The following is a 21,084-nucleotide window of genomic DNA, read 5'->3' as shown; positions in this document are numbered from 1 at the left end:
AAGTGGCCACTGAGCTTAGAGTGTCACAGAGTGTCATCAGCAGGTTGCAACAGAGATACAGAGAGACTGGAAGTCACAGAAAGGCATAGAAGTGGACATCCTTTGGCCACATCCCACACTGATGACTGCTTCATTGTGAACAATGCCCTGCAGACCTGGATGATGAATGCCACACAACTCCAGGCATATTTAAGGGAGGTGAGAGGCACCCAAGTGTCACATCATACCATTCAAAACCATTTACATCAGCGTGGTCTGCGTGCTAGATGTCCTGCAAGGGTACCTGACCACAGGCGTCATCGTCTTACAAGGGCCAGGGAGTATCTACGCTGGACGAGGGACCATTGGGCCTCAGTGCTGTTTACTGATGAAAGTCAATTCATGCTGAGCAGAAATGATGTCTGCCAACAATGTTGTAGACTTCAAGGAGAGCAATATGCATCAGCCACTGTTGTCACCTGAAGAGCCTTTGGTGGTGGTGGTGTTACAGTGTGGGCAGATGTGTCTAGTCAATACAGAAATGCCCTACACTACCTAATTGTGCTTCTGCATGAACAACACAGGCCTAATTTCATCTTTATGGACGAAGCTCATCGAGGTTGCATCATTAGGGAACGCCTGCTGGAGACTGGGATACCTTAAATAGAGTGGCCTGCACTTTCTCCAGACCTAAATTCCATTGAAAACCTATGGAATCAGCAGAGTCGCTGTGTAGAGGCTAGTAACTCTGTACCTCAGAATGAGGGCTTCTTTCAAGAAGAGTGGGATGCCATGCCTCAGCAGACAGTAAGTCCACTTGTGAACAGCATGAGACGTCAAGCTGTAATTGATGCTTAAGGCCCAGGACAAGTTTTTGAGACTTTTACATTTTTGTGGGGTATACCCACTACGGCTGTTGGCTTTTGTTTTAATAAATTGTTTGAGATGAGGAAATTACCATTACATGCTTCTACTTAAATGCCCTACTTTCATGATATAATATCACTGTAGCGTGTTTTTTAGTTTTTCATAATTTTACTCGAAAGCCAAATATCCCTAACTTTTTGTGAGTAGTATAAATATGTGTGTGTGTGTGTCTATCTATATATATATATATATATATATATTACTGTATATAGGATAGAGGTTTACAGGGTATCAGAAAGATAAAACCTTTTTTATTATAGGCCTGTATACACCTGTTTTTATATACAGTATCACACATGGGAAGGAAGTTTACAGACATAATCATCACTTGCTGTCCCTAATGGAGTTCAAAATGCTGTCCCTAATGGCGTTCAAAATCTTAGTTCCTTATCAGAACAACTTGCAAACTTCACACAGATGTTTTTGTTTTTTTTGTTAACCTAGAACCCCAGCACTGTAAGACACCAGTGCTAACCACTGAGCCACCATGCAGCCCATAAAAACACCTTAGATACACAAAGCAATCATTACGCAAATGTGATTTAGGTTGATGAATTACAAGTTGTTATATATTTTGGAAATTTTGCTCTTTATTTATCCATGTGGTTCCCGAGAGTTTGTGCTTTTCAAAGTAAATACGGTGTGTTCCAAATTCAATACTGCAATATATCTTATAATGACACTGCACCTAGTGGATATAAAGTAAATCTTCCCAATGAAGCTTTAATTCCACTTAGGCCTCATGCACACGATCGTGCCGTTTTTTGCGGTCGCAAACCGCGGATCCGCAAATATGGAAGCCACCTGTGTTGCCTTCCGCAATTTGCGGAACGGGCGCCGGCAATATAAATGCCTATTCTTGTCCGCAAAGGCGCGGACAAGAATAGGACATGTTATATTTTTTTAGCGGCTGGCCACGGTAACGGTGGCTCGGAGTGCCGACCCAAACAACGGTCGTGTGCATGAGGCCTTATTCTGTTATGCACAAGTTACTATCTTATATAAATTATATATTTATACTGCCCCCTCGCAAAAAAAATAAAGGGAACACTTAAACAACACAATGTAACTCCAAGTCAATCACACTTCTGTGAAATCAAACTGTCCACTTAGGAAAGCAACACTGAGTGACAATGAATTTCACATGCTGTTGTTCAAATGGGATAGACAACAGGTGGAAATTATAGGCAATTAGCAAGACACCCCCAATAAAGGAGTGGTTCTGCAGGTGGTGACCACAGACCACTTCTCAGTTCCTATGCTTCCTGGCTGATGTTTTTGATCACTTTGAATGCTGGCGGTGCTTTCACTCTAGTGGTAGCATGAGACGGAGTCTACAAACCCATGCAAGTGGCTCAGGTAGTGCAGTTTATCCAGGATGGCACATCAATGCGAGCTGTGGCAAGAAGGTTTGCTGTGTCTGTCAGCGTAGTGTCCAGAACATGGAGGCGCTACCAGGAGACAGGCCAGTACATCAGGAGACGTGGAGGAGGCCGTAGGAGGCAACAACCCAGCAGCAGGACCGCTCCTACCTCCGCACTTTGTGCAAGGAGGAACAGGAGGAGCACTGCCAGAGCCCTGCAAAATGACCTCCAGCAGGCCCACAAATGTGCATGTGTCTGCCCAAACGGTCAGAAACAGGACTCCATGAGGGTGATATGAGGGCCCGACATCCACAGGTGGGGGTTGTGCTTACAGCCCAACACCGTGCAGGACGTTTGGCATTTGCCAGAGAACACCAAGATTGGCAAATTCGCCACTGGCGCCCTGTGCTCTTCACAGATGAAAGCAGGTTCACACTGAGCACATATGTCAGAGTCTGGAGACGCCGTGGAGAACGTTCTGCTGCCTGCAACATCCTCCAGCATGACCGGTTTGGCATTGGGTCAGTAATGTGTGGGGTGGCATTTCTTTGGAGGGCCACACAGCCTCCATGTGCTCGCCAGAGGTAGCCTGACTGCCATTAGGTACCGAGATGAGATCCTCAGACCCCTTGTGAGACCATATGCTGGTGCGGTTGGCCCTGGGTTCCTACCTAATGCAAGAGGATGCTAGACCTCATGTGGCTGGAGTGTGTCAGACAGTTCCTGCAAGACGAAGGCATTGATGCTATGGGACTGGCCCACTGGTTCCCAGACCTGAATCCAATTGAGCACATCTGGGACATCATGCTCGCTCTATCCACCAACGTCACGTTGCACCACAGACTGTCCAGGAGTTGGCAGATGCTTTAGTCCAGGTCTGGGAGGAGATCCCTCAGGAGACCGTCCACCACCTCATCAGGAGCATGCACAGGCGTTGTAGGGAGGTCATATAGGCACGTGGAGGCCACACACACTACTGAGCCTCATTTTGACTTGTTTTAAGGACATTACATCAAAGTTGGATCAGCCTGTAGTGTGTTTTTCCACTTTAATTTTCCAAATCCAGACCTCCGTGGGTTGAAAAATTTGATTTCCATTTTTTTATTTTTGTGTGATTTTGTTGTCAGCACATTCAACTATGTAAAGAACAAAGTATTTCAGAAGAATATTTAATTAATTCAGATCTAGGATGTGTTATTTTTGTGTTCCCTTTATTTTTTTGAGCAGTGTATGTATGTGTAATATATATATATATATATATATATATATATATATATGCACACGCACAGTATATCTGTCTCCACATGTGTATAATGTATTCTACTACTATACCATTTCAAACACTCAATATCGGATTTAGTGCAATGTGACAGGAAAAACTGTGTTCTTGTAGCATTTTTTGCTGTGTTTATTTTATAGAAAATATATATTTTATAAAAATAACCACTGAAATACTGAGTGAATAAAGTCTGACAGCAGCATAATATTTAAGGGCTGAAATTACTTGAGACATTTTATCTCATTGTTCCTTTCCATATGATTAATTCTTTAGTACAATCAGTGCATGTAATCTTTCATTTATTAAATATATTTTTATATTTCCTAGGCCTTGTATGAAGCAGGTGAAAAAAGAAAAGGAACAGATGTTTCAGTGCTCACCAACATCCTTACAACACGCAGTTATCCCCACCTGCAAAGAGGTGAGTTTAGCAGGCTAAGGCTACATGCACATGACAGTTGTTTTTTGCGTCCGCAAAAAAGAACGGATGCGGGATCAGTTTTTTTGGGAGGATCCGTTTTTTTTCCACAGATCCATTGTAATAAATGCCTATCCTTGTCCGCAAATGTGAAAAAAGTAGGACATGCACTATTTTTTTTGCTGAAGGGAAACACGGACAACGGACACGGAACACAAACGGATGAACTATCAGCATTTTTTTTGCTGACCCATTGAAATGAATGGGTCCCCATCCTATTCGCAAAAAAAAATGAACAGAGGCCGAGAAAAACAACCGTCGTGTGCATGAGGCCTTAACATGTATCTCCTAGTATAATACTATAAGATAAATGGCAATTCTGCACGGGGCGCACACATTTGTGTGCATGACCCCTAAATGAGGTTTTGCTGCAGCAAGTGCATGGATTTCAGCAATCCTCATACAAAAAAAAGTCATGTGAAAAATGAATTCTAATCGTAAGAGTTGTGTGGAAAATTTCAAGACTTTTCATGCTAGGATATAGTCTGCGGACTGGAACTAGCCTTAAAATCTGCACAAAAATTTGGTTACAACAGACATGGTATTCTGCATATTGGAAAACCCACAGCATACCTACAATCTGCTCTGTATAAATGGGACCCATTGCTAAACAGGAAAGCAATCATGGGATTCCGAGAGATTGCCGTGGCAGCAAGGGGTCTTTCAATGGTCCCTAGGCATTCCATTTTTGGATGCCTATAAAAAATAAGTATGAACAAATGCAAAAATTCCTGTCTGTCTCCAAAAAATATGTAACTAGCCGTAATCAAAAAGCCGTATATATAGCACAATATGCCACACAGCTATGTTGAATTGAAAATAAAAAGTTATAGACTTTGAACTGCAGAGATATAAAATATGTTTGACTAAAAAAATAAAATTACCAACAAATATGTGAGTCACGTCTGAGGGTACAGCCACATGGTGCGATTGCGATACAGTTGCGATGCAGACGTGATGCGGTTAGGAAACATATGCTTTCCGTTACCGCATGCATAATCATGCATTTAGGGTGTGTTTACCCTAAGTTCACACTTGCGCGTTTTACAGCGCGTTCGAACGCGCTGTAAAACGCATAACCGATGCAAACCAATGCTTCCCTATGGGACTGGTTCACATTTTCGCGTTTTACACTGAAAAACGCCCGACGCATAAACAAGTTCTTGAGCTTCTTTGGGGCGTTTTGTCGCGCATTTGCGGCCATAGGACACTGCTGTCAATCACACAAACGCGCGTAATACGTGCGTTGACTATGGACAAAAACGCACACAAAAACTTGCGACAAAAACGTGCGTTAAACGCGCATATCAAATACGCTCAGGTCTGAACTCAGTGTTATTGTCCGCCACTGTTGTTTGAACTGTGAATTTTCCTGGTTCTTTAGCATTCTGAATAACTTCAAATAACACCTGTAGTAAAACATATTCCACAAGCGGTGGCTCAACTCTATATCTCATGCAGCCATCAGCCAAAAGCAGCAGGACATGTCTTATGTCTGGTCAATCAGTTGCAGTCATCACAACCTTGAAAGTGCCAGGTCTATCTCAGAAACCTATTTTCCCATTGACTTCTATTGGGAAATGGGATGCTGTGGTTCCTAACTGTATCATGACTGCATCACGATCGCACCGTGGGGCAGTAACCTAAAATATTTGCTTGCATTATGCTCCACAACATGCTTTATTATGAAGGCATACTTACCAAGAATCATTTCTTCTAGTGGCAGCATATAGCGGCACACAGGTGCCTACTTTTTTCAAAATATGGAACCTAGAGAAACCAAAGGGGGAATTAATCACAAGAATTAATCTCGTTTGTTAAATTTTGTGCATCTTTTAGGCTCAGTTCACACCTGAGCGTTTTACAGCGCGTTCCTACGCGCTGTAAAACGCTCAACAAGGAGAAACCAATGCTTCCCTATGGGAATGGTTCTCACCTGGGCGTTTTACAGCGCGTACGATCGCGCTGTAAAACGCCCGACGCTCACACAAGTACAGGAGCGTTTTTTTGGGCGCTTGTCGCGCGTTCCCGTACATAGACTTTCGGGAACGCGCGACACTGTGTGTACACTTGTCTCTGTATGCGCGCTTGTAAACGCCCGTACAATCGCGCATACAGAGCGCTCCTTTCAGAACGCTCAGGTGTGAACTGAGCCTAAATCTAACACCTTGGTCTAGCAATGTTAGTCCAGTTTCTTCATGCCACACCCTACTGGAGAGAACTAGCAACCCGTTTAGTGACTTTTAGCTAACCGCACCTACTTTCCTATCCACTTTTAAAAACTGGAGTAACCATGCGAAAAGTCACAAGCTTTCTGATCAAGTAAGCCCAAAGTTCTGTTCTGCAAAATATAGAATGCACACGGACGTCATCCATGTTTTTTGCGGTCCGCAAAATACATACAGTCGTGTGCATGAGCCCTACTAATCTCTGCTAAGTATTTATTAGAGGGCCTTCTGCACACAGCTATAATCCTTTTGTGGCTCACAAATCACGGATCTGCAAAATATGGATTTCGTGAGACCCACTGTAAAAAGCCTATTCTTGTCCACAAAATGGACAAGAATAGGACAGGTTCTATAATTTGTGGCCCGGCCGCACAGATGTGGGGCTGTCCTTTTATTTGTAGACCCATAAAAATGTGATCTGCAAAAAATGTGGATCGGACATGGACCAAAAATATGGTCGTGTGCATGAGGCCTAAAGTAAGAATTTCAATATGAGTGCTCAAAATGATTCATGAATGTCACTTCTCTGACTCCATATGAAATCTTTAAATTGCAGTGTTTCAAAGATACAGGAGCTACAGTAAGCATGATGTGAACAAGGCATTGGATCTGGAGTTGAAAGGAGACATTGAAAACTGTCTTACGGCCATTGGTATGTAGTGTAGACGTGGTAATGTGGACATGTTCAAGTTTCTGTGATAGCCATAGTTTATTACTAATTGTATTATTCAGTCATGAAGTAGGACCATGTAGTCACTGTATCGCAAGTTCCCTGGGAATTTACTAGACTGATAAATACTCAGCTGTATGGACACGTTTTCAGTTTTTTTATGTTTCCATTCACTGCCAGTAAGAACTTGAAAATGTGTGTAAGAAAATACCAGCATGATTTGTTTCACAAGCTACCCTGAGAATAATCCAGCAGCTGATAGCAGTATATTCTTGGGGATGGCAGTGAACAATACATTTTTATCATAAGTTTACCAAATTTTACCCTACCAAAAATGGCCATGGTTTCAGCTTTATATCAGTTCATAAGTTTGTTCACAACACATGTTCTTAATTTGATAGATATGTCTCTCGGTCAATAGAGGATCAGAATCATGAATTAGGAAAAATAACAGGAAATATATTTCCTGTTACTTCCCACCGCACCCTTAACAGTATCACCTTTACCATTTTTTGGCCAAGCAGTGTAGCACAAAAATGTTTGGAATTTGTGAAATATTTCAATAAAAAAAAAAAATGTGTATACCAGAGATAATTATAGTGAGAAAGGTCTTGTCTAAAAGCAATAATATTGTCACTTAGTGGTGATAATAATGGCAATTATAGAAGTACAGGGGCATAGCTATCTAATGGGGTAGCAGAGGTAGCAGTTGTACCTGGGCCGTGGAACAGGGAAGGGGGTGAAAGGCTAATCTGCTGGCAAAGACACCAGTGCACTTGCTAGATTGGGCCCTGTTACAGATTTTGCAGTGGGGCACATACTGTAGAACTCTACAGTTCTAGATCTAAGCAATATCCTAACCCTTTTGCTTAACATTCTGACCTTACAGTGTAATATTACTTTATTGCTGTCAGCAGACAAGATTTAGATTAGCATAAATAATGTGCAAAGTGAGGATCCTTTAGGCCCCTTTCACATGAGCGTGACTGATTAGGTCCGGATGCGTTCAGGGTGCGTTCAGTGAAACTCACAATATTTTGCAAGCAAGTTCAGTCAGTTTTGTCTGCGATTGCGTTCAGTTGTTCCGTTTTTTCCGCGCGGGTGCGATGCGTTTTAATGCGTTTTTCACGCGCGTGATAAAAAAACTGAAGGTTTACAAACAACATCTCTTAGCAACCATCAGTGTAAAACGCATCGCACCCGCACTTGCTTGCGGATGCAATGCGTTTTTCACGCAGCCCCATTCTCTTCTATGGAGCCAGGGCTGCTTGAAAAACGCTGAATATAGAACATGCTGCGATTTTCACACAACGCAGAACTGATGCGTGAAAAACAACGCTCATGTACACAGCCCCATTGAAATGAATGGGTGCTATGCGTTCACGTGACGTATTGCACCCGCGCGGAAAACTCGCTCGTGTGAAAGGGGCCTTAGTGGATGCAGCAGTGCTGCACAGAAACCTGAAGAGAACATCACCAAACAACCTGAGAGGTAACACGGGAGTCTAGATTGCTATGGAGGAATTGTAAAGTCCAGTAATAGCACAGTCTATGACACAGGAAAACAAATGTGGAGCACTAGGGCACCGAGCCCAGGAGACACCAGGAGCGGCAACCAGTTACAGATCCTATTTGGTATATAGATACATTACATAGTTAGTATGGTTGAAAAAAATACAGTACAAAGCTCCATCAAGATCAACCAGGGGATGGGTGAGGATGTGAATAAATTAATTGAATGGGAGTAAGAAGCCAGACTTCTAACCATTTTCATAAGCATTAATGTTATTTAAATTTAAGAATTCATCTAAGCCTTTTTTTAAAACATCAACTGCTGCTGTCATTACCACATCCTGAGGTAGACTATTCCACAGATTCACAGTTCTTAAAGGGAAGCAGCCTTGTGGCCTCTGCAGATTGAAGTTTTTCTTCTCAGACCGAGGCAGTGCCCCTTGAGACGAACATGGTCAATGCTAGAGTTTAATACAGAGACAGATGAAGGTCACTTACTAGGAGAGCCTATATCAGCAGGAACGGCAGCCACAAGGTTAATCCAGAAACAAGCCAGTAGTCAGTTCACCAAGAAAGTCAATATAAAGCTGAGCTTACATCAGTGTACACTACAGCTTTTCTGCTCTCCTGCTCTTTTATAGGAGCAGGAGAACCGAAAGGACTGATTCGGCACATAAGTGAGCCGAACAGAGCCTACAGACACCATAGAATATAATAGGGTCTGTTAGGTTTCCGCTCAGAAGAAGATTTTTGAAGCGGAGACAAAAGTCCTGCGCGCACAAATTTTGTCTCCGCTTCCAAAATCTTCTATTCGGCTCAGGTATGTGCCGAATTTGTCCTTTCCGTTCTCCTGCTCCTATAATAAAAAGGCTGAATGCTGATGTGAATTCAGCCTAAGCAGGAAGAGCAGACACAGGGTTAATCCAAAAACAAGCCAGTGATCAGTTTACCAGGACAGTCACTATAATGGAATAGTATATTGTATAGTTTAGAGCCCTAATACAAATGAAATCACAGGCAGTCATGGATCAGTAGTTTTAAATACCTCACGTAGCTCTGGCATTAAACAAAGAGTCAGAAACTTGAATGGCTCATCTTACAGTCATACTGACAGGTCAACCACCCAGGATTTGGCTGGTTGGCACAGCAACCTTGCCCAGCACAGACCTGACAAAATACACTACAAAAATTGGTGTCATCTGCAAAAATAGAAACAGTGATATGAATCCCATCTATTATATCAGGGATCAGGAGCCTCCAGCACTCCAGCTGTTGTGAAACTACGACTCCCAGCATGCTCCATTCACTCCTTTGGAGTTCTGAAAACAGCCAAGTATGTGTGCATGCTGGGAGTCGTAGTTTCACCACAGCTGGAGTGCTGAAGGTTGCTAAACCCTGTACTATATCATTAATAAATAAGTTAAATAATAGCAGATCCAACACTGAACTATGGGATACACCACTCCACTAATAGCCGGGGACCATTTAGAATAGGAATCGCATAAGCATCACATAGAGCAGGTCAAGTCACAGCACAGGTACCGTAGATGGTCACCAAGGCCGAGGACTAGTTAGGCAGATGTCCACCAAAGTAAAGACTAATTTGTAGGTAGCACGTCACGGGCTGGTTGCAAGACATAGGAGCTGGAACATGAAGACATAGGACCCAAATGCAATAACAAAGAAACAAGGCAAGAGCAGGACCTAGTCATAAATGTAGAACAGAGTCATGTCCAGGAGAGCAGTTCAGGAGCCAAACGTAGTAACCAAAGGACAAGACAGGACATAGTCACAGTCAGTAGTACCGCAAATGTCAGAAAACACTTAGAACTAGAAACAAACTTTGAACAGGTCCAAGAACAAGATACCAGACAGGTCCATCTAAGAATACCCTTGTAAAATGTGCATAGATCCTCATGCACTGAATGAGGGAACTGGTTGGATATTTAAAGCAGATCTTGCTTAGATTATAAACAGCATTACAGAAGAAGTCAGAACCAGAGAAGAGTTTAACCATTGCTGGTGTTTGTGACTAATGAAGACTGAACATAGCAGTGATGGATATGTAACCTGAATAGCAGAGCAGGAGCTGACTTGATTAAACCATCCGTGGCAAATGGCACCCGCCAGTAAAAGAGAGGACAGCAGCATCAAAAGTGGAGTTCATGACACAACACTAGTTAGAACCTCGAGACAAGTCTCTACTATTCAATCAAGATTGCTTCATTTCACAACATGTACCGATGTGAACAAAGTTTAAGCCAATTATAAAGAATAATTAAATGTATAATTTGTGTACTGCCTGTTCTTTTTACAGTGAAATGTGCTGCCAGCAGAGCTGCTTTCTTTGCTGAAAAACTCAACTTGGCAATGAAGGTACGTCTTTGATCTTCTCCAGATTACCTTCACCTTCACCAATCCTGAGAATGAAAGGACCACGTTAGAGCTCTCTTCCAAGTTTTCACTGCACAGCAGTGCTCCTTGCTACAGTATTGAATTACGATATGACTGTATTGGAGCTCTGCATAACAGAGTTTGTCTCATAGAAATTTGATCTGCTACTTTTAGAGGCAACATTCAAACTAACAATTTTTATTTTCTTGCTGGAGACCAGTGCATTCTCCAGTACAATACAGTGCTGCAGTGTACTATGTGTGAGGGCTCATGCACACGACCTTATGTATTTTGCGGTGCGCAAAAAAAACGGATCTGCAAAAAATACGGGTGACGTCAGTGTGCACTCCGTATTTTGCTCAGCGGAATAGCTGGCCACTAATAGAACAGTCCTATCCTTGTCCATAATGCGGACAATAATAGGACATGTTCTATTTTATCGCAGAACATTAACCATTGAAATGAATGGTCCTCAAAAAAACGGAGCGGAGACGGAAAGAAAATATGTTCGTGTGCATGAGCCCTGAAACAGCATAGCGTACAGTGTAAAGAAACTGTTCTATTCCAGGACCATGGAGTCTAGTGCACAGTAGCTCTGTGGAGATGTCTATGTGGAGGAAGGTCCCGGGAGAGTTATATTTCACACTTTGATATATCCGATTATACACTTTATAGAAATCTTTAGATTCACTTAAGGCCTCTTTCACATGCCGTTTTTTTTTTTTAGTTTATGGGCCATTTTTTGCATTCTGTATACGTAACCATTCATTTCAATGGTTCCGCAAAAAAAAAAAAAAAAAAACAGAATGTACTCCGTAAGCATTCCGTTTCCATATTTACATTTTTCCATTCCGTTGAAAAATAGAGCATGTCCTATTATTGCCCGCAAATCACGTTCCGTGGCTCCATTCAAGTCAATGGAAATGCATCCGTATGTCTTCCGTATCCGTTCCGTTTTTGCGGAACCATCTATTGAAAATTTTATGCCCAGACCATTTATTTTCTATGTATTACTGTATAGGCCATATGGAAAAACGGAACGGAAAAACGGAACAGAAACAAAAAACGGAACAGATCCGTAAAAAACGGACCGCAAAAGAGTGAAAAAGCCATACAGTCGTGTGAAAGAGGCCTAAAGGTGTTGTCTGATTAAAATAAAAACATTGACAGCCCCTAAACAGTACTTGTGAGAAAATGTAAGCGATGCTTACTCCTTTTCTCCCCTGCCACTTCCAGACCTCCGGAACTACAGTCTTGTCTTCCCCGCTGCTGACATCATCTTACTGGTTGCAACAGTGAAGTTCTGTGCACATAGGTCACCGTGCAGCCAAAGGGGAGGGGAGAAAAGGGAGAATTATCCATTATTTTGTTATTTTAGCACATGCACAAGGGCTGCTCGAGTTTTCATCTAAGAGTTTGGCTGGACAGCTATCTTGGTCACGCAACATCTGTCAGCTGGCGTCGCAGTGCGACTTACACATGTGTTGCGACTGACCCCAGAATCACAAAAATCTAACACTGCAGATTTTTTTTTTTTCAATTCTGCATTCAGGACAAATGTGCGAGTCGTGCTGTAATCCCATTAAATTTCTAGGAGATCCCACTGTGATCCTAGGGTGCAACAGCTGTCATGAAACCAAGATCGCTTTGTAACCAAACCCTAAGGCCTAGTTCACACGAACGTATGGCTTTTATAGTTTTTGCGGTCTGTTTTTCACGGATCCGTTGTTCCGTTTTTGAGTTCCGTTGTGTTTCTGTTTGTTCCGTATGGCATATACAGTATACAGTAATTACATAGAAAAAATTGGGCTGGACATAACATTTTCAATAGATGGTTCAGCAAAAACGGAACAGATACAGAAGACATACGGATGCATTTCCGTATGTGTTCCGTTTTTTTGCGGACCCATTGACTTTAATGGAGCCATGGAACGTGATTTGCGGCAAAATTATAGGACATGTTCTATCTTTCAACGGAACGGAAAAACAGAAATACGGAAACGGAATACACATTCCGTTTTTTTTGCGGAACCATTGAAATGAATGGTTCCGTTTACGGACCGTATACGGAACACAAAAAAACGACCCGTGCACTCGCAAAAAAAAGTTCGTGTGAACTAGGCCTAACTCAGAGAGCCCCATAAAATACACAGGCTACACTCCAACCAAACACTTCTACTCTTCTATTGTATACCCTGTAATAGAGAACCTGCGTTTTTGCGTTGAAGTGGATGTAGGTATCTATGTAAAAACAATATTTTTTGTCCATAAATTTCATATTTATCTATTATACTTGTTTCATTAAATTGATTATTTGTTTTTATATGTGCCCTTATCACTTCTTCTCAACTGTATACAGGGCTCTGGAACTCGGGACAAAGATTTAATTCGAATTATGGTTTCCCGTTCAGAAATAGACATGAATGAAATCAAGGCTAGTTACAAGGCAATGTATGGAAAAACATTGCTTCAGGCAATTTTGGTATGTATATTAGTACAAAAAAACTATTCAAATATTCATATGAAAAGAGCTCTGCATTCTTATGTCTTCAGGTAACTAACACCATTTAGGTGCTGGTTTGAAAACTGTAGAATATTTTTTGTAGGACAATCCCTTTAATAGCCACTGAAAAATTCAAAAGATTAAGATTTCTGCAGCTGTGTATTTGCAGCGTTAAAGGGCTTCTGTCACCCCACTAAAGTCTTTTTTTTTTTTGGGCTAGTTAAATTACTTATACTGCGATATATGAAAATATAATGGTCTTACTTACTTTGATTCAGCAGTATCTTCTAAAAACGAAGTTTTATAATATGTAAATTAGGTCTCTACCAGCAAGTAGGGCAGCTACTTGCTGGTAGCAGCTGCAGAAAACCGCCCCCTCGTCGTGTTGATTGACAGGGCCAGCCGGGATCTCCTCCTCCGGCCAGCCCTGTCGGCATTTCAAAAATCGCGCGCCTGTGTTCATTCGGCGCAGGCGCTCTGAGATGAGGAGGCTCGCCTCCTCAGCACTCCCTCAGTGCGCCTGCGCCGATGACGTCTTCTATTTCGGTGATCTCATCGGCGCAGGCGCACTGAGGGAGTTCTGAGGAGGCGAGCCTCCTCATCTCAGAGCACCTGCGCCGAATGAACACAGGTGCGCGATTTTTGAAATGCCGACAGGGCCGGCCGGAGGAGGAGATCCCGGCTGGCCCTGTCAATCAACACGGCGAGGGGGCGGTTTTCTGCAGCTGCTACCAGCAAGTAGCCACCCTACTTGCTGGTAGAGACCTAATTTACATATTATAAAACTTCGTTTTTAGAAGAAACTGCTGAATCAAAGTAAGTAAGACCATTATATTTTCATATATCGCATTATAAGTAATTTAACTAGCCCAAAAAAAAAAAAGACTTTAGTGGGGTGACAGAAGCCCTTTAAGGCCTCTTTCACGCTCAGGGTGCGTTCAGTGAAACTCGCACCATTTTGCAAGCAAGTTCAGTCAGTTTTGTCTGCTATTGAGTTCAGTTGTTCAGTTTTTTCCGCGCGGGTGCAATGCGTTTTGATGCGTTTTTCATGCGAGTGATAAACTGAAGGTTTACAAACAACATCTCTTAGCAACCATCAGTGAAATACGCATTGCATCTGCACTTGCTTGCGGAAGCAATGTGTTTTTCACTGAAGCCCCATTCACTTCTACGGGGCCAGGGCTGTGTGAAAAACTCAGAATATAGAACATGCTGCATTTTTCACGCAACGCAGTACTGATGCGTTAAAAAAAAAAACCGCTCACAGCCTGAGTTTATTCTTAAAAAAAATCAAGGATAATTAGAAACATAAAAGGGGCAAAAAAAAAAAAATCAGATAATGGTAACCACAAATGCTGTACTGAATCATTGGCCCTCAGATCACAGTACCCCCAAAAAGAATGTAAATGTTAAATATGAAAGGAGGGGGGGGGGGTGGTAGGAAAAGATAATGACAACCTCTTTATAGTAGCCTATAATAGGTCATAGTTCAATCATATAAAAGGGGACGTCCAAAATATTCCCTCAAAAAATACTCATAATAACCAGGCTATATATAAGTAATAATATCAGAGTCCCCAAAAATATGTATATTTGTTTCTCAGAGGCCTCCCTTAAAGCCATGCACATGTCTATATTATTAATCTGTGCACTACAAATCAAAAATACGCCTCCCATAGAATTCAATAGATCCATACTGTTCCTTTGTACTGTCTCTGTGTTAATTCTGTGTAGATCTTTGAAAACAAAGTCTGCCATTCTCCATTGCCTTCTCTATTATGGATGCACTACTTTTAAAGGTGTTCTCCTCCAAAAAGTATTACTATCCAATGAATAGGACATTTTGAATAAAGTTTTGCAATAGAATCAGCAATATACATGCAACGACACCCAGGACTCACACCAATCAGTTGTTTGAGAAGGTACCAGCGTTTGCAGTAGTGTTGCGGCTTTCTTACAGCTTTCCCTAGGCCAGTGATAGATAACTTCCGGCACTCCAGATGTGGTGAAACTATGACTCCCAGCATGCTCCATTCATTCCTATGGAGTTCTGAGAACAGCCAAGCAAGCGTACTTCTTGGGAGTCAGTTTTACCATAGCTGGAGTACTGGAGGTTAGCCATCACAGACCTAGGCCATGTCATGTCACGTTCATTGGTTACAAGGACTAGGCACAGCTCAGCCCATCGAAGTGAATGTAATACCCACACCATTTTCTTCTCCACTGTATCTCTGTGGCTATATATGAGAGGCTTTTTACTATGCTGGAGAGGAAGGGATTAACAAGAGCCAATTGCAGTGCATCCTGAGAGATGTAGATGCTTCATGATTTTCCACCCACCTAAAGAAAGGCAAGCAAGTCCTCCAGATATGTGAACAAAAACAGTTTTACATTTTTGGGATAAACACTTTAGGATGCACCAAACTGAGGCATACATACTGTATGTGAGGGACTATTTCCTATGCAAGAGAGGAAGGGATTAACAAGAGCTAATCACAGTGCATCCTGAAAGATGCAGGTGCTTGATGTTATTCTACCCACCCACTGAAAGGCAAGTCCTCCAGATATATGCTGATAACAAAAAAACTGTTTAAAATTTGTGGGATAAACCCTTTAGGACAAACCAAGCTGAGGCATACATGCCTTCAGTTCCACAATACAGAGCAGGGATTCCCAAGTGCAACAGTACTGGGTCTCTGCACATTACATCGTCATGAGTCTTTAAGGGCCCCATACACATTAGACTGTTGTCAGCCTAACTCAGGGTACATACAATACATGACAGATGATGTCAGAGGAGAGAAGGATCATTGCACTGCATTTCAATGCCGGTTCCTTTTGTTCTCCTCTCTTCCATACTTGGCCGAGCCTAGCGTATATGTATCAGTCAGGAGAGATAGCGGTCAGCTGCACAAGACTTAGTTGTATCTTTTTTTTATCAATATGTATTTAACTATCATTTGTTTGCAGGATGACACCAAAGGAGATTATGAGACCATCTTGGTGGCTCTGTGTGGAGATCATTAAACAAGATCTGATCACAATCTTGAAGACAATTGCTTAAGCCATGGCACACAACTATAAGCAGCATCAATATCTCAATGCAATATGACATTCCACTGCAAATGTTTTGCATATCATGTTTTAAAACATGGTTTTATTATACATGCTACCTTCAAATCATGTTACTCCGTCAATTTCCATTTTCAAACATTTGTGAACATATATACACATTAAAGTTCATATAAAAAAGTGACTCTTTTTTTTTCTTTTTTAAACTGGAGTAAAAAAAAAAAAATATGCCTGCAAGAATCTACAGATAACCGGTCTGCCCTGTGTAAAGTTTTGTAAGAACAAGAACCGAGCATTTCTCTCTTTGGCCTGGCTCATCCACTTGAGAGGGGAGTGGTCGGTCACCAGACGGAACTTTCTCCCCTACAGATAATAGCGAAGAGACTCGAGTGCCCACTTGATGGCCAGGCACTCTATCTCCATTATACTGTACCGGGTCTCGGCTGGAGTGAGCTTACGGCTGAGGAAGACAACGGGATGCTCCTCCCCGTTAAATTCCTGAGACAGTACAGCACCAAGGCCTACTTCGGAGGCATCGGTCTGTACTATAAACTCCCTTTTGAAGTCGGGCGTCACCAAAACCGGGGACCCACACAGAGCCGACTTCAAAGCGGAGAAAGCCTCTTCCACCTGGTCATTCCAGCGGACTATCACGGACTTCCGTCCCTTCAAGAGCCCTGTCAATGGATCTGCTAAAGTGGCAAAATGGGGAACAAACCTCATAATAGCCCTCCATTCCCAGGAATGACTTTACTTGCCTAGAGGTGACAGGTCAGGGCCAATTCCTTATCGCCTCTATTTTGTTTACTTGGGGTTTGATGACTCCGCACCCAATGACATACCCTAGGTATTTGGTCTCCTCTAACCCTACCGCACATTTTTTGGGGTTAGCTGTTAGACCAGCCTTTCGAAGGGAGTCCACTACGGCCTGTACTTTGGGCAGGTGACTTTCCCAGTCAGTATTGTGAATAACAATATCATCCAGGTAAGCTGAGGCGTACCACCGATGGGGACGAAGCATAATGTCCATTAGACGTTGAAAAGTGGCAGGGGCGCCATGCAGACCGAAAGGTAACACCTTATATTGGTACAGCCCCTCTGGTGTAATGAAGGCAGTTTTCTCTTTGTCAGCCTCCATCAAGGTTACCTGCCAGTACCCTTTGGTGAGGTCCAAAACAGAAAAATAAGGGGCTTGGCCTAACCTTTCAATAAGCTCATCCACCCGAGGCATGGGATATGCATCGAATTTAGATATTTCGTTCCGCTTACGAAAATTGTTACAAAACCGTAACGTCCCGGGCCGGCTTGGGTATTAAGACTATAAGACTGGCCCACTCACTTTTAGACTCCTCAATGATGTCTAGCCGCAGCATGAGCTGCACTTCCTCAGAGATGGCTTGTCCCCGAGCCTCGGGTACCCGGTATGGCTTTAACCAGACTTTTGCCTGAGGCTCAGTGACAATGTCATGCTGGATTGTGGAAGTGCATCCAGGGAGGTCCGAGAACACATCCGTGTTCCGACTAACAAACTCCCTGGTCTCCTGAACCTGAGAGGCTGCCAGCAATTTTTACTGTGGCATCTGCTTCCCTTGCATCAGACATATGAGCCAGAACCTCTTCCCCTAGAAAACCCAGCCGTGGGCTGTCTTCAGTACAGGTCTCCCTATCTTTCCAAGGCTTAAGTAAATTAACATGGTAAACCTGCTCTGGCTTCTGCACCTTGTAATTTACCTCTCCAACTTTCTCGAGTACCTCGTAGGGCCCTGCCATCTAGCCAGGAACTTACTGTCCACGGTCGGTACCAGAACCAAAACCCAATCACCCGGGTTAAAGATCCGAGCCTGCCGATTATAGTTCCGAGTCTCTGGGCTTGCTGAGCGGCCTCCATAATCTCCCTGACCAGAGGCAAAACGGTCTCTATCCGCTGTTGCATCTTGATAACATACTCCAGGACACTTTTATGTGGAGTGGGTTGCTGTTCCCACGCCTCTTTGACCACATCCAACAGACCACGAGGATGTCTGCCATAAAGCAATTCGAAGGGCGAGAACCCAGTAGAAGCCTGGGGTACCTCTCGCACAAAGAACATGAGATAGGGCAGAAGAAGGTCCCAATCCTTCCCATATTTATATACCACCCTTTTTAACATATTTTTTAGAGTTTTGTTAAACCTTTCAATCAGACCGTCTGTTTGCGGATGGTACACGGACGTCCGTAACTGTCTGATATGCAGCAACTTACAGAGTTCCCTCATGACCTTGGACATAAAAGGGGTCCCCTGGTCAGGCAGAACCTCTTTAGGTAGCCCCACTCGGGAGAACATCTCCATTAGCTTCTTAGCTATAAGCTTCGCCGATGTATGTCGCAGTGGCACCACCTCCGGGTACCGAGTGGCGTAGTCCAGGACGACCAAGATGTGTTGGTGTCCTCTAGCGGACTTCGGTACTGGGCCTATGAGGTCCATAGCAATTCGCTCAAATGGCACCTCGATGATAGGGAGAGGTACCAAGGGACTGCGAAAAAAGGTGCTGGGGGCTAGTTGCCTGGCAGGTCGGGCAAGACTTACAGAATTATTCCACCTCCCTAAACACACTGGGCCAGTAAAACCGTTATAGTATTCGGTCCTGTGTCTTCTGCATTCCCAGATGACACCCCGAGAACATGCTGGTGGGCTAACCCTAACACGAGTTTGCGATAAGCCTGGGGCACCGCCAACTGGTCAATGGATTCACCTGGCAGCTGGTTTACCCGGTACAACATATCCTGATGAACCACAAAACGGAGGGGGGGGGGGGGAACACGACTCTGCCCCTGGTTGTTGTGGTTCACCATCTACTATTAATACATTCTCCCAGGCTCGTGATAGGGTTGGGTACCAGTGTTGGGCGGTACCAAAATTATCCCCGGAGACATTGAGGTCTGCCAGCTCAGGACCCTGTGGCAAGTTCTCCATGTCTCCCACCATCACACTTAGCGTGGTTGTCTCCCCCTCTTCCACCGAAGTGGCGGTCACTCCTACAGCTGGCCCTTCAGATTCAGGTTCCCAGGGTTCTGGTCTCCCCCCTGAGCCGGGCCACTCTGCTAGGGTTACCCCTGTCTCATGGGTATCAGTCACTCTCGTAGCAGGCCACTGTGCCCGGGAAGTCTCTCCCTATAATAAGTTTGTAGTGTAGATTGGTGGCGACAGCCACCTCGTGGGTCCACCTACCGGCAACTGTGGATAGAGACACCATAGCAGTGGGGTAGTCTTTTAAGTCTCCATGAATACACATGACCCCGACTTTCTGGCCAGTATACTCAGTGGACCGCACCAGGCGAGCCCTTACCAGGGTCACCAGACTCCCTGAGTCCAACAGAACCTCCGCTGGAGTGTCTCCCACCTCCACCTGGCACAGGTGATTCAGAGTCTCCGGGGCACCCACTGCACACAGCTTCCTAGCATATAACAACTGACGGTTCCACCTGATGTGGACAGTCAACTCGTACATGGCCAGGCTCCCGACACTGCCAGCAGACTATCGGAGCTGGGTCCACAGTGGGTACATCCCGGGCGGGTTTAGTGGGCATAAACCTCCAGGTCTGGAGTGGAGAGTTACGGGATTTGACTACCCCCCTCCCAAAAGTACCTCCCTGTAGATTCCGGGTAGCCTCATAGCGCTTCACCAGGTCGACCATCTCAAGAGCATTACCTGGAGAGACCTGGCCGATCCATTGCTGGAGAGGGGGTGGAAAAGCCCTCCAGAACATATCAGCCAAAAGGTGGTCCAGCATAGCAGTGGGGCTCAGCACGTCAGGCTGTAGCCACTTTTGCAAGAGGTTAATTAAGTTATAATACTGGGGTCTCACGGGCTCAGCCCGGACCAACACATTCACCCCCAGTCTTGCCAGAATCTCACCCTTGACTTTCTGGTAATCGGCCACTTGATCATCCGGAAAGTCGAAATATACCCGCTAGGAATCGGATGTCAGGAACGGAGCGACGACCTCAGCCCATTGATCTCGGAGTAGATTCTCCCTTGTGGCCACCTTCTCATACTTCGCCAGGTAGGTTTCGACATCATCTAATGGTGTCATCTTGGGGATCGCCGCACGGACCGCTTTCCGGACATCATGGACACTCTGGGACGCTCCTGCCGTCTGTAAAGCCATCACGTGTTGTAACAGCAGCTGGTTTGTTTCTTGCTGGTGTTGGTTAGCCTCCACAAGAGCTTTCATTACAGCCTCCATTTTGTCACGTGACACAGGATTAAATTTAGCTGGTTTAATACAGGACATACAGCCGTACCCGAAAACAAAAATATTTCAACGTTTACGCCAGCCTCACTGCGTGTGCACGCATCCTCCACCAATTGTGAGGATTTGCTCTGATAGGCAGGGTAAGCGGACGCAGTACAGAGGCAAAACAAGTTCGTAAATCAAAATGTCACTGTTTATTCACACAAAAGGCAAAAGAAAAACGTTTCATTACAGTCTTGGTGTTAATTCACACAATGAAAAGTCCATAGAACAGACACGTCACCTTGCTAGCCGTTTTATCCCCGGTAGTCCACAGCAGGCTTTAGGGGCCTGTTTTCCAGCGTGCAGCCCTCATGCGACTCTCAACCTTCCAGCACAGCACCATGCTTCAGATCCCAAAACAGAGACTCAGCTGCTGAACCCAGCTGCCTATTTAAAGGAC

General features: G+C 43.9%; 1 protein-coding gene across 1 annotated transcript in view; it reads left to right on the top strand.

Annotated features, from left to right (window-relative positions):
* LOC120989151 (annexin A1-like) overlaps positions 1-16,588 on the top strand; it is a 32,678-nt gene extending 16,090 nt beyond the window's left edge. The window contains exons 9-13 of the mRNA XM_040417072.1: positions 3,877-3,970; positions 6,812-6,907; positions 10,755-10,813; positions 13,191-13,313; positions 16,305-16,588. Coding sequence (XP_040273006.1) covers positions 3,877-3,970; positions 6,812-6,907; positions 10,755-10,813; positions 13,191-13,313; positions 16,305-16,361 — 429 coding nt within the window. The 3' untranslated portion in view covers positions 16,362-16,588. The remainder of the gene's footprint in view (positions 1-3,876; positions 3,971-6,811; positions 6,908-10,754; positions 10,814-13,190; positions 13,314-16,304) is intronic.
* The last annotated feature ends 4,496 nt before the right edge of the window (positions 16,589-21,084 follow it).

This window comes from Bufo bufo, chromosome 2 (genome assembly GCF_905171765.1).
Source record: "Bufo bufo chromosome 2, aBufBuf1.1, whole genome shotgun sequence".
NCBI lineage: Eukaryota > Metazoa > Chordata > Amphibia > Anura > Bufonidae > Bufo > Bufo bufo.
Note: the sequence above shows the minus strand (reverse complement) of the source record. Positions and strands in the feature narration are given on the sequence as shown.